Below are 14384 nucleotides of genomic sequence, written 5' to 3' on the forward strand. Positions count from 1 at the left end.
TCTACATTTTTATTCATCTACATTTATTTATTTCTGTATTTCTGTGTCTGTATGTTAATAAGGTAGAAGGGCCTCAGTCTGAAGCAGGGTTGATTTCACTAGTGTATTGATTCGGGTAAACTTGGGCCTTGCTAGGCTTGCTGGCACAGCACAGTTTGTTGCCTCATTGACCTTCACCCTCCATACCTTGTGTGTATGGACCAAAGTAATTAAGATAAACAAATATCTGCAGATGGAAACAGAATCTATGGGCAACGAGATATCGGAAGGGATCTGGTTTCCGTTTTTTGTTCGTATTTGTCTGAGTTAAAAGGTAAACGAAGCTGCATTTGTATCTCAAAATCTTGTGAAGAGTGCTGTTTTCCGCCCCCCCTAGTTGCGCGCGCGTCTTTGTTATGATGTTGCACAGAAACCCGTCTATGGTCAAGCTCATCCTAAAGTTAGTGGCTAGCCATCTATTAGAACTAATTCTACCACAGTGCTATCTAGTTACGTGAGTATCAACACATTTACCTTTAAGCTGACATGACTCCTGAACTACTGTTGCTAAACTCTCCATTTACCTGCTTTAACAGTAGGGGTGCCAACACACAGCCAGATGCAAGCTAGCGTGCATTTCTCTCTACAGCAAGTGGTAAACAAATTCATGTTATGGAGTCATTCAGGTAAGTTATGACATTTTGCAAATAGCTACAACCGTTTTACAAACATTTTGCTAACAACAACGAAACACCCATTCTGTATAAACTCGAGCTGCTGTTGTTGCAATGAAACTAACTCAGGTTACATATTGTTTAACTGTAGTGAGATCCAATCCAGCTCGATGCAATCATCAAAAAATATATTTTCTTTAATAAATTATTTCGCCGCACTCTTGCAAAAAATATATTTTCTGAAATTAAAACAGGTGGCTTTGATGTAGTGCTAAAGTGTCGTGGCCGATGTTAGGTGATCAGAAAGGTAAGGAAACTATTATTGAAAACCTGCCAACAGAACACCATCAGTTTTGCTTGAATTTGATCAGATCCTTGTCTAACAACTCATCGCACTGTGTGCGTTTCACGGCTCGTTGGTCTAGGGGTATGATTCTCGCTTAGGGTGCGAGAGGTCCCGGGTTCAAATCCCGGACGAGCCCAGTTTTTGGTTTGGATAATACTTTCTTGCTGTCAGTATGTCGCCTTCTCATTTTTTATCTAATTCTATTCTGCAGTCTTTAGCGTGACACTGTCAGTGTCCTACTATCCCTTCAGGTATACATGTATACAGCTCATAAATATCAAGTGAGTTCTTTCAGTTCAGTAGTTCAGTTTTAAAATGAAATGAAGTGAATTAAAAAAAGTATTAATTGAATTCAATAAAATCACTGGAAAATGTTTAGATATTACCAGAGAACATGCATTAAAGAACCTCGAGGGAATGCGTATTTCTTTATCTATGCATTGGTTTCTTCAATTCCATATCTATTTCAGCATTTATTCCTTAATATGATCTCTTATTTTTATTTATTACAGCATTGATTTATTTATGTATCTACTTCAGCATTTATTTATTATGAAAAGATGTTTCTTAAATGAGTGACGGAAATATAAGAATTGACCCCGACGTGATTTGAACACGCAACCTTCTGATCTGGAGTCAGACGCGCTACCGTTGCGCCACGAAGTCTAGTCATTTACTTGGTCACACATAATGAGTATTAGTAGGCATTCGTAGTTTTAAGGTATGGAGGACAGAATATGAGTAATGTATAAATAAATAAATGCATTAATAAATGTATGAATAAATACAGAAATAAATAAATGCTTAAATAAATGTTTGAATACAGAAATAAATAAATAAAATAATAAATAAAAGCTGAAATAAATAAATGCTGAAATAAATGAATAAATAACTGCTGAAATAAATATGGAAATAAATAAATGAATGTATAGATAAATAAATAAAAGTTGATAATGAAACAGGACATAAAGAAATACATGTCATATATTTATTTCTACATTTCTGTATGCTAATGAGGTAAGCATATATGGATAAATGCCTTAATTGTGATATGAGGAAGTGTTGTTCGGTTGTGATTTGATTAGTTGGCCGGTTAGCTCAGTTGGTTAGAGCGTGGTGCTAATAACGCCAAGGTCGCGGGTTCGATACCCGTACTGGCCAAGTATTTTGTGCTTCCTTGATGACATCAGTAATCCTAAATTAATGAACCACATAAATGTATGCATTGTACAATACAGTCTGACCCCAGTCTATGTATGGAATTAGCCTTAAGTATCAAAAAAAATATATGAAACTATGGAGGACAGAATATGATTTAAGAATAAATGTTTAAATAAATACAGAAATAAATAAATAAAATAATAATTAAATGCTGAAATAAATAAATATTATTTTATTTATTAATTTCAGCATTTATTTATTTCAGTATTTATTTCAGCATTTAATTATTATTTTATTTATTTCTGTATTCAAACATTTATTTAAACATGTATTTATTTATACATTTATTAATGCATTTATTTATTTATTTATAGTAAATTCATATTTTGTCCTCCATAGTAATGTTGCTAGTTTGCTCTGGTAGCAGCAATTTATTTATACATTTTCTGTCCTCCATAGAGAAGCAGGTCGTCTCTCTCTCTCTCTCTCTCTCTCTCTCTCTCTCTCTCTCTCTCTCTCTCTCTCTCTCTCTCTCTCTCTCTCTCTCTCTCTCTCTCTCTCTCGCTAGAAACTGACAAAAGCATACAATCTAGTCGCGATAAAGACCCATTCGCTGAGATTTTTTGAATGGTTATGACTCTCTCAGCTAATGTGTAGCGTTGGTGGTATAGTGGTTAGCATAGCTGCCTTCCAAGCAGTTGACCCGGGTTCGATTCCCGGCCAACGCATCCTTTTTTGATCGTGCCACTACATCGCTCTGGCTTCATTTATTCATTTAATGAATGATGTAAATGAACTTTACTGTATGTTCAGAATTGCAGCTTCCGAGATTATCTTGTAAAACTACATGTACAGAGCTGTAAATGCTCAAATGACTGTCCATTAATGTATTGAAGTTGATTATTATTATTGTAATTTTTTGCCATAGACCTTTAGATAGCACAGTGCCGTTAACCTCAGAGACGTAAGAGAGATGAGATACATTTGTGTCGTTACCTAACATTTGTGGTTATTGCCTCACATGTAATGAGTGTGCTCAACCCGGACTGAGCTCAAGCTGTGGTGATTTAGTGTGTTCATTATGTGAACACTAGAGATGGTGTGCCACTTTAGTACAGGACGGCAAGGTCTGCCATCCTTCAATGCTCATCTCATATCATTGTGTACAACACCACTGATTTCTTTTTCTTTTCCCAGAAATTCCCTTAACTCCAATTTTGCTTCAAGATGATAACATTTCCCTTCTTATGCACTCACACCTTGAGGGAGCTTGACTTTCTGGTAGACGTTAGAGAACATAGCAAACACTCTTCTTATTATTTTCTTCAAGTGTTGACACACGAAGATATAACCTTTGACAATGGGTCGCTTAAAGGGTCACAAAGTTATAGGCGGCCTATGTCACGCACACACACACACACACACACACACACACAAACACCATATAACCAGCATTGATTGATAATAGATGTAGACATATACAGACTTGACATAGACTTGCCCAACAGGAAACGTGTTTTTCTTTCTCCCCACTAAGTTCATTTGTTATCCTATTCGCCTGTGTTAATCTTGCTTACCCTCCTTTTCCCTCTGTTGCCATGGATATGCTATTCCTATGGCAACGGCAGGCCTTTGTGGATGGCCTCGGGCCCCCACTGTAGAGGACTCTCTGAACCTTTCATTACACATTCCCTTCAAGCTCACAGACAAATCACACAAGTAGCACATACTCTAACTCCGTCTCTCTAACTGTCACCCGTTTTCTCTCTCTCTCCATCTCCCCTTCTCTCTCTGTACCTCTGTGCTGCTCTGGCCTTGTACTTCTAAGTGCGTGACGCTCTGCACATGCTAAAGACAGCCTCACAGCTGTTTGTCATTTTGGTGTTCATATTCACTAAAATGACACTCGAGCTATTCATTGCGTATGTGATGCTATAGATGCCAGTGCTGGTTGGAAGAGGGCTGTGATCAGATTTGCGGCACACGTATCAAGCTTTAATATTCGGTGGCAACGGAAACCAGAGCTCAGTCTTTAAAGATGCATGAGACGTCTTGAGCTTTGGAGAACGGAGATGGAGGCTTCGCCAGAGAAGTGTGTCAGAGAGAGTGAAAGCATGGGAGGCTGGTGCAGATGTCAGTGAAGTTGCAACTGGCAGTGAGGGCCTGAAGCAGAGTGTAGTATCAAGACTGTTCACTGTCTGTGTGTCTGCGTCTGTGTGTGTGTGCGTGTGTGTGTATGTGTGTCTGAGGAGCAGGTGGGAGGGCCTCCACCTGCTGAATGAACCCCGTCAGCGTTGGGGAGTACCATGGGCTACGGGTGGGATCAGCCTTGCTCAGCATTGTGGCGGGCTGCATCATCATCGGGATATCCAGGCAGTGTGACGCCGATGCTGTAGGAGGGATCTTCCTGGGAGCGGGAGGCCTCGGTGAGTGTGTGTGGAAGTTTTTAGGAACTACTGACCCAGTTGTGGGAACGGTATTTCGTCATAATGCTTTGAGCTTCTCCCTTCCATGAATCTTTTTCTGTCGTGTCACCATATATTGATGAAGAGTTGTTAGTGTAAACTGCTTAAAAAACATAGCATTCAAAACATTATTTTATCACCTTGGTACTTCACGATTTTTCTTAATTTTTAAGAGAATAGCTTTAACGTTTACATCATTTCTACCTTTTGGAGGCCTCTATGGAAACTATGGACACTTCTGTTTTTAGTCTGTGACACCTGCTTAAACACGATGGGTAATCACATAATAATCCTAACCCTGATACCATCATTCAAAACCAACCATTCACCCCTAACCCACCAGCGGGCAGGTGGATTTTAACAGGTTAAGTTTCCTCACTATGGAGGAAAACCTACTCTACATTTTTTTATGAATGATTTATTGAAAAACAAAAGAAATACATAATTTTCCATCCATACCCCAGAAAGAAATATTTCCTTACTTGATGTAATAATGTTTTGTCACCTTCATTGAATATGCAAGTTTAGGTTGTGTCAAAAAGAAAGTACCACGTGGGAACTTTTCCAGATATTATGTTTTAATAAGGTCGGAGGGGAAAACATGTTACATAGCAATGATTGCTATCTCTACATATACAACAGTGGGATCTGTGACACCCCAAACAATGAGGAAGTAAAACGTATGTTCTCCTCAGAAAATCTCCTCGGAGTATTGTCTGCTTTGAGGAGGACACATTCATATCCAACGGGCAAACTGAGGAATGTTTTTTTTTTTTTTATTTAAATCCCAAATTAGTGAAAGTTCTTTGGCCTGTGACATTTCCCCTCTACCGCTCTTGAAAAAGACACCATGTGCTCACTTGATACAACGGTGTAACTGGAACCAACTGAAAGCCGGAGGAGCTTCACTGCAGATAAAGGAGTGAGAGAAAGGGAAAGAGCGAAGGGCAGGGCTTTCGATGCGACGACGACAACATCAGCATGCATAGTTAATGGTAAATGGATTCTCACCGTTGATCTGATCAGCTTTCAATAATTCATTTGTGTTTTTAATGTGCACAAGAGTTTGGCAAATCAAAAAGTGAGAGCGCAGCAGCTTGACGGAGTCGTTCACTCTGTGCAGCACTTGTGCAGCAAAGTAGCATCTAATTATGTGTTTTGGGGCTGATGCGCCTTGATGCCTCCTCCGACACATAGGCTGACTAATGAGTGTGAACAGAGTGTCCTCGACAGATTCCTTTCACTCCTTCTGCAGTTTCATGACATTTTGAGCACACGCAGGCTCGTCACAGCCACCCTCCGGACCTGCCGGGGTTTAATGTCGACTCTTGTGGCTTATAAGGGAAATTAATAACTGTTGAATTGGAGCGGAGTGCCACTGAGAGGCACGCGAGCCCTGCGGTTCAGATATTAATTTATACTTGGAGCTGAGCAGGAAGTAACATCACACTCTGTATGTAAAAATATCTGAAGGCTATTTCATCGAAGGCTGTCATTGATGTGATGTCTAAACGTATATGAAGAGCTGCTCTACCCTCTGGTGTGCCCACTTTAGAGCAAATACCGGTCAGAAAATAAACATGATTGATTATCATTTCTTTTGAGTACAAGATTGTGACAAATCAGTCGCACTAACATTGCAGTTAATCTGTTCTTACTTGTTATTTATCCTACCAATAGTGGTTAGGCCACTATAATAAAAGCAGTGTTTATATGTAATTCATCAATTTAGTTATGCTGTCTGCTTTCCAGGCCTGCTCATATCGATCTACCCCTTCATAAGAGCCTGGCTGAACATCAACCATATTCTTCCATCCTTCGGTACGTTGTTTGATTTGAACAATCAATTGAAACACTTTTAAAGATATTTAAACATTACTTTGTCTCTTGTCTTAACAACCCAGGGAACTTCAGAGTGCACCCCACACCTGCCAATCCTGCTCCTATTCAACCTGTAGAGACACTAAGAAGAGAAGGTGAGTGAGTGTGGAGCCATGTTTCAACAGAAAAGTCAGTCACATGTAGCTTTCAACGATATGTTGTTCAGTCTGCTACTTGTTAGTGAGCTGTCAAGTTTGTGTCCAGTATATATTGACACCGGTCTGCACACTGTGGAGCTGATAGTTAACACCAGTGAGAAAGGTGTTGGGTCTATGTGGTTATTGCAGAGCATCAGTCATCTTACTGATATCGCACGGGGTGCAGTTGAAAAGTAAAAAACCAAAAGAAAGCGAGAGAGGGAGAGAGAGGGAGAGAGAGAGAGAGAGTCCTTCTTTCATAACCACTTTTTATTGACCTAGATGGAAAACATTATGAGATCGAGGAAAGATGTGAGAGAAAAGATTCACAGTGCTGAGAGAATCTGACTGGAAATGCATTCATGTAAATATGTCCACATGAATGTTAGTTCATCAGAAACTCCAGGACAAGATATATAATACAGTAACGTACTGTGATTACAAATCACAAGACACAAGAACAAAACACAAGAAGACCTACGTGTTTGTGCTCCAGTGAAAATAACTAGAATGAAAATACTAAATAGTTTGTATATTCAAAGCAAACACTGGAAGTCAGTGATATTTAATCTTTTCATGTGTTATAGAGGTCGTTTGTTTGTGTAAGTCTGGTTTGAATTCATTTCAGAGATTCTAGAGGTTTAAGAAACATGTGGAGTATCTCTCCATGATCATTTCTAACAGAGATTTCTTCTTTCAGCACACCGGCTTTGTGTATGAAAAAATAAATATTTCTTAATATGTTTTCATTTTATTATTTGGGCATAATCTATCACATACAATCCAGCATTAACTCTTGAATTAATTTCCTGAATATCGTTGTAGAACATGTAATAAACAGATTTACTGTTGTTTGTACAGAAAACACACGTATTATTATTTTCAAACCCAAATGTTTCTGATGAAATAGAAAAACGTTGGTCAGGAGTTATTAGCAATTAGCAGTGAGATGGCAATTTCTCCTCATGGCATCAATCTCTCTGTTTATGGCTGTTTAACTGCACCCACACAGTCCTAGGAGATCTAGAAGCTGCAGTTGCTTATGCATGCTCGTAACTGCTGTTTGTTTGATCTGGTTTTATGTGGCGAAGACATATAGATAGGTGAGTGCATGTGACCACATAATAGACAATCCGTGTGTGTGTGTGTGTGTGTGTTTTCCCCTGAGACTGTTTTCTCTCACCTGCCAGCCATCATAACATGATTCAGCTCTCAGACATCCACAGACTGAAACATGAAAATGTTACATTGAATGTTGCAGCGTGTTGATCTGCTCTCCTGGAGAGACCTCCTGGGGGGTCTCTGTAAATTAAAGAGTACGGTCTCGACATGCTCTACATGGAAAGTGTCACGTATAAATAAAATGGACTTGAATTGACTCCCGTGCTCTCGACAGGGACTCAGAGTCAGCTAAATCTGGAGCGTTCTAAGAGTCGAATGGGAACCTTTGTGGAGTGCGGACCGATGGCTGAGACCAACCCAGATGAGGGGTACGTGGACGATATTATATATGCGGGGAATTTTTTTCCATATGCGATTAATGTGGATTAGAGCAAGAAGCGGGTTGACATTCATAAAGTGCAAGAAAGGTAACGTCCCATTTAAAGTCTCCTCTGCTGTCATCTTCTAACACTAAAGAACATGTCACCTTAACTTTTCCTCTCCCTCCATTCATCCTCCTCCAGCAGGACAGGTTGGCAGTTATAAATGTCAGGAAGATAAAATGGGCAAGTGTTGCCTTATAGGCCAACAAATTCAGTAAGTTAAATAAATCAGTAATAACGAGTTCAGAAGTTCAGAGGTCGAACTGTCTTTGCAATGATTTAAAGAGCTCACAGTGTGTCAGTGCTGTTGACCTAATACTGCGAGATTGTTTTGGATGCATCACAAATCCACATGTAAATGCCCCAAAATCAATTAACTGAAACTTTAAAGACTTTTAATGACATGAAGCTGAGTGTTAAACATGAGTGTTAACGCTGAACTGCCCTTATGAAGTGGAACAAGCGCTTCTAGGATAATGTTCAGGAGTCATGCTTTTATTTCACTGTAATGAGATCATGACGCCCTGCCAGACGGAGACTTCAGAGCAGTGCAGTGATTTGACCTGCACTGTTTAGATGTGTGTGTCGGCAGTCTCTCTCAGAGTCAATTTTGGGTTTAAGGCGGTCACTGCAAGGCATGAGATTGATCTCCGCGATTTGATGGCTTATTAATTGTATTCGATGTTGCTCTTTTTTGTGATGTGTCCAGTAACCTTTTCTTTATGCCGTAGTTTAAAAGAGAAGGTGTTGAGGTGCCAAAAAACGTAGTTTATCTTGACAAGATGAAGCTGTTGCACTAATTCATGGACAAAATGATGAATCGCTAAATATAAAGGGCGTGGTGGTGATTAAGCCATGCTACATGAGGGACTATGTTTCTGTATTCTCTGCACTCATATATTATTTCTATCACAGAGCTAAATTGTCGGTAGATCAGCAAACGAAACACCTCACATAAGAACATGTGCTTTTGTGTTGCCTGTACAAGGGAACATTACAAAGTATCACCTCCTTTCACAGTCACTTTGGACATTTGGATATCCATATAACAAGCATTTTTACAAACCTGTGACTGACATATATGAAAATTAAAAATAATCATTTGTCAAAGCTTGTTATTGTTAAATTGAGACTATTAAGGTCACGTTTTTCTTGCAATGCCAATGCTAGTTTTCTTACTTCAGCTTCATATGATCCACAAATTGTGTGGGACAATCATGTAAAATGTATGTTGTGTTCATTTCATTGCATTAGTCACATACCAACACACGAATTATGCAGAGCAGTCTTTTCAAAACTATAGGATACATTTTTAGATGACTTCGGGGAAGAACGTAAGACGGGTTGTCCCAAATTGAGGGAAGACGTAACACAACAGATAAAGACAGACAAATACTTTTCTAATTTCTAATCTTCTAATTTTGCCTCGAGATGTTTTAGTTCAGCTTCATCAGACACAATACATCATCCCTTTGCTTACGTGAGTCCTGCTCTGGTGTGTTGCAGGACATCTTCAGACATGCCAGACATCTTATCGAGACGGAAACTTAAGCAGCCGCCTTCTGATCAAGACCTGCCATGATGTCATCACATGACCTGACGGACCAATTTTATTCAACTTCCCCGCTAAATCTTCGCCATTAAGTGGCTTTCAAAGGTGGGGCAAAAGATAATGGTCTTCTGTAGAATTGTGGCTCAACTTGCGGAACGTTTGTTGAGATAACCTCATGACATTGTACTTGTGTGGCCTAATAAACAACTCCAAAGATTAACTCGTGAGTGCTTGAGAAGTATTTCCAAACTTCCTGCTAATGAGTGAATACAAAGTAAGCCAAGTAGTCCCACTTGTGTGCAGCTCATCTCACCGCCTCACAATGTCTTCAGCCGCCAATTAAGAAATGGTAACGGTCGTTATGTGACGATGGGACTCGTACAAGATTCGGCTCAAGTTCCCCTGCTCGTATTTGCCGTGAGCAAAACAAATTGGAATACATGTGCGCAGACAGACCGACACACAAACAGCTACATCCTGTTGCACGCGCACACTGACCTGCACCCCCGCAGTGAAACGTAATACATTGATATTCAGGATGACACAGGCAGAATGACTGCTGCATGAGGAAGAATGCTGCGCTCTGACAAAAACGGTGGCGTGCTGCGAGCATGAATTGTGTCAGCAACGGTAGCCAGAGGGGTCTGCAGGAGTCTTTTAAAGAGATTTTCGAGGTATCAATCTAGAATTGCCCAATGCAATAACTGTGAATTGAATTTCAATGGTCGGGTTGCAAACCAAAGGCTGCATAAATGGTCTCAGCAAACAAACTGAAGAGTTAAGAGGTCATGCTTTATTCATAACAACAGATTCCGGGTTGCCAGGTGGTGTTTATCCTCCTCCAGCACGACATTTGCTATGTCAGTTTGAGCTCTTTAAATCATTACAAAGACAGTTCGACCTCTGAACTTCTGAACGCTTTATTAATGATTTATTTACATACAACTTACTCAATTTGTTGGCCTATTAGGCAACACTTGCCCATTTTATCTTACTGACATTCATAACTGCCAACCTGGTGGCCTATTTATTTATTAATGGCGTATTAATGACTTATTTGACTTAACAGTGGTGACATTTTTCACCGCTTGGCAACCCTAAATTAGTTCTAATTAATTACTTTATTTTTACATTTAATTGATTTATTAACCTTTAATTAAGCCATTAATTCCAATTTATGACTCCTCTATAGAAAAGTGGCATCATATTATTTAATGGTATGACTGAAAACACCTTAACAAAGAAACCGACTGTAAATTAGACGAAAGAAAAAATAATTTGAGGCTTTAATTTTAAAATGTAATTTAAAGAAAAATCAGCAACAAGTAAAGGGGAGCTAGTGAGCTACAGGCACGGTGCAACAGCCTTCACCTTCATCATCTCCTCCACACACACACACACACACACACACACACACACACACACACACACACACACAAGGATGGCTGAGGAGGAGAAAGGGGAGTCGCATCCAGAGGTTCACAGAGGAGAGAAGATGCTCTGCGCGGCGGATCAAAAATGTATGCAATAATGATCTGACGACATCACACCCACCACCGGAGAGACACCTCGCCTGTATTAGCGGTTCCCCGGTCCCCGGTCACCCCCACCCTTCGTTTCCGTCGCAGGAATGACCTCGCCGGTGCTGCTGCGTGCGTCTCGGTCCACATCGGGAGCAGCGCGCGGTGTTGCGTCTGTGTGCCAACTCAGAAGAGATGCCATCTCAGTCACCTAAGAGATCTGTCCCCTCGTCTCCTCGTGGTATGTTCCTCAGCAGGTCGGATCGCGTTGCTTTTTGTGTTTCCATGGCCACCGATTGAACGGCTGTCATGACTTGTGCCCTCAGCGCCGCGAAGCCGCGAAGGCAGGATGAAAAACCCTCGTTTGGTGTTTATGCGTCCTTTCAACCTCTCAGCAATTACGCGCGGTAATTAGACATGGCAATCTCGGCGAAAATCTACTGATTGGACAATGGAAAGACCTGCAGTGCATCGACATACAGGGTAAGATGATTTTTTTTTTTACGGGTTAATTACACAGGAATGTAACACATCTGTGCCGTACATTTAAATGTGTTCTAAGCAAAGCCTAGTTCATAATTAAACGTACTGTTTGTATTTGCATGCGTGGTCATAGTTTTACTGATATACACATTTACAAAAAGGATATCCTTTCCCCACACCCCCTTTCTTCGTTTGCACTGTATGCTCCTGAATGGACGCATGCTGGAATGACAGGGCTGATTAGATTGCAACTAAATACTGAAAAGCCATTCACACCGCGGCCTTGCTGCCACGAAATGAAGCAGCTGCAGTGCCATTGCACACATTTTACAGACCTATCGAATGAACAGCAATTATGAACAAACGTGTTTAATTATTAAGCAGTATGACTTTTTTTTCAATATGGTGGTGCAAGAGTCACAGGGTGCATGCATCTCATTAATATTGTAATGCAACAGTGTAGATGGTTAAATTTCCAATTAACGGTCCCACCAATTTATTTCAATGTTTTTTTTTGTTTACCTGAGGTATAATGTGCTCTGTACTTGTCGTGTGTGTTGTTGTACATGGAAATTGAGCAAAACAAGCAAAATCCTATTTAAAACATAGTCCAGTTGATTTAAATGCTCAGTATTTTCAGCAGTCCTTCCCCGTATACGTGTGAGACAGGCTTCTGGTGTCTCTATGATATAAACCACAGCAATACTGAGCCAACCGTAACACTCACCTGCATAGTGGCCAGTGTATTCAGCTTTTAGCTGATCAGATTTTATTCATGACATGTGTAATTTATAGGAGTAGCAGGGCAGAGTGATGCATGTTCAGAGCTCATTACACAAAGTCTCTCAGGGAGTACACAATGATCATTAGATATTTGTTCAGTAACACTGGTGGACCGAACAAGAGCAGGGTTATCAGAGGCAGAGTGTTTCTTTCACTGTGTGTGTGTGTGCATCCAAAAGGATACTCTTACAGCTGTTATGTTTTGTCATTTACAGACAAAGATGTTACCTGGCTGTGAATTTGTTTAAACATTGCCATGGGGAAGAGTCTGGACTGAAACACGGAGAGATTTGATAACACAGTGGAAGAGAGAGAGCTCGAGAGGAGAAGACATGGTCATCACTGATAGAAACACTGGCACCCCTGTACCTAAAAAGGAGCCCCAGAAGAAGACGAGGAGGACGTCTCGCCCTCATGGCCTACCTTCTCCGGCGCTCTGCTGTGCCTGCGGCCTGTGCATCATGCTGGCTGGACTCAACATCACCCTCGTGGGAGCGTTCGCCTTCAGCACGCTGGTGCCTTCTGCCAATCCCCCGATCATCATCGGACCGATCCTTCTGCTGGTGGCCTTCTCCTTTTTCGGGGCCTGTTGCGTGTGCAGCCGCCTCCCCCCTCCCCACAGCTCACGGAGGTCCAAGGTGGGCGGCAGGGGCGCGGGGCTGATGGGACACGGCGGGCTGGCTGGTGGGGCAGCGTTTGAAATAGAGGTCAGCGAGCACACGCTGCAGGATACCACAGCTGTGCAGCTCAGCCCCACGTCATCCCCGGGTTCGTCCCGGGCGTCCAGCCCAGAAAAGGAGGCTCCCGACATGGCCCTACCAGGACCCTGCAAGCTCTTCACCATGGAGACCAATGGCCCCCCTTCTGGTTCCGCCACCGCAGTCTACTCAGCCTCCACGGCAGCAGGAGGGGAGGTGAGGCTCAACCTGCCGCGTGAAGAAGTGGTCGCCTATAGCAGAGCAGAAACTCTTCCAAGGCCGGAGCTGCCAGTGTAAATATCCTTCTGGGCCGAGGGCTTGCTGGATGTGATCGTGTCCTCTAGTTTACGTTGTGCCATATTTCTGGTTGTGTACAGAATGCTTTTGATTTTCTTGCTGTGCAGCGAACTGGTAATTAGCATGCAAAGTTAATGAAACATCCAAGTGTTTATGGATCATAAGATTTTAAGACCGCTCTTGTGCTGTTCGTGTGTTTTCCCCTACATGGTATTTGTTTTTTAACATGGGCCATTATGAACAGTCTATCAACAACTTTTATCTTTCACTGCTACGCACCCATCAGCAGTGATTTCAGAGGGCTGGAATGAAAAATATTGATTGTTGATCTGTTCTCAACACGTTGGGATTAGATGTGAAAGGTCAACAGTAAACTGTGCCGGTACGTCTGTTGTGACATTTGACATTTTGTGTGCCATTCTCAGTGCTGAACTTGTTTTGGGGGCATAAGATATTTTAAGTCACAGAAGTCCCAAAGCAATATTCTCTCACCTGAGAATAAATGATCTGCAGTTATAGTTCTTTTCACAAGTAAGAATACACACTTCTTGTCTACAGCCAATACCTTTGTAATGAATAACGGTCCATATTGAACAGCTTGTTACAGTATATTTACATGTAACCGTGTATGATGTCGGATCGTGGAAACATCAACATTTTTGTCATCGCACCAACATCAACACATCACCACTTTCTTTTCTGATTTCACATTCAGTTTTCATTGAAGGTGATCACAACTCACAGTTTTAAGGGCACGTTCATCATGGCATTTACAGTCATTCATAAACGGTGCAATGCAGTTAAGGTCGCGTTCCAAGCGGAGTAGGGCCATACCTCACCGTGAGGCACACCAATGTGTCATAA

General features: G+C 41.2%; 2 protein-coding genes and 4 non-coding genes across 7 annotated transcripts; 5 read left to right on the top strand and 1 right to left on the bottom strand.

The window, feature by feature from the left end:
• Positions 1–402: 402 nt before the first annotated feature.
• kncn (kinocilin) lies at positions 403–9953 on the top strand. 2 transcript variants are annotated; one of them, XM_076098071.1, is made up of 7 exons: positions 403–493; positions 576–665; positions 4416–4586; positions 6378–6446; positions 6530–6601; positions 8040–8133; positions 9694–9953. In XM_076098071.1, the coding sequence occupies exons 3-7, from the start codon at positions 4439–4441 to the stop codon at positions 9767–9769; spliced, it is 459 nt and encodes a 152-aa protein (XP_075954186.1). In that variant the 5' UTR covers positions 403–493; positions 576–665; positions 4416–4438; the 3' UTR covers positions 9770–9953. The 2 variants fall into 2 exon arrangements, with proteins under 2 accessions (XP_075954186.1, XP_075954185.1); XM_076098070.1 differs by lacking the exons at positions 403–493; positions 576–665 and having other exon boundaries at positions 2642–4586.
• Positions 1064–1135, top strand: trnap-agg (transfer RNA proline (anticodon AGG)). Its single transcript has one exon. It is a non-coding gene; the product is annotated as a tRNA-Pro (tRNA).
• On the bottom strand, positions 1594–1665 carry trnaw-cca (transfer RNA tryptophan (anticodon CCA)). The gene has a single exon. It is a non-coding gene; the product is annotated as a tRNA-Trp (tRNA).
• On the top strand, positions 2087–2160 carry trnai-aau (transfer RNA isoleucine (anticodon AAU)). The gene has a single exon. It is a non-coding gene; the product is annotated as a tRNA-Ile (tRNA).
• On the top strand, positions 2817–2888 carry trnag-ucc (transfer RNA glycine (anticodon UCC)). The gene has a single exon. It is a non-coding gene; the product is annotated as a tRNA-Gly (tRNA).
• Positions 9954–12761: 2808 nt separating the features above from the next.
• Positions 12762–13520, top strand: tmem275a (transmembrane protein 275a). The gene has a single exon (XM_076097363.1). The coding sequence runs from the start codon at positions 12858–12860 to the stop codon at positions 13518–13520; it is 663 nt and encodes a 220-aa protein (XP_075953478.1). The 5' UTR covers positions 12762–12857.
• Positions 13521–14384: the final 864 nt, after the last annotated feature.

The sequence above is a fragment of the Anarhichas minor genome, unplaced genomic scaffold, assembly GCF_050575085.1.
Source record: "Anarhichas minor isolate MPS153535 unplaced genomic scaffold, ASM5057508v1 ptg000024l, whole genome shotgun sequence".
In the NCBI taxonomy this organism is placed as follows: domain Eukaryota; kingdom Metazoa; phylum Chordata; class Actinopteri; order Perciformes; family Anarhichadidae; genus Anarhichas; species Anarhichas minor.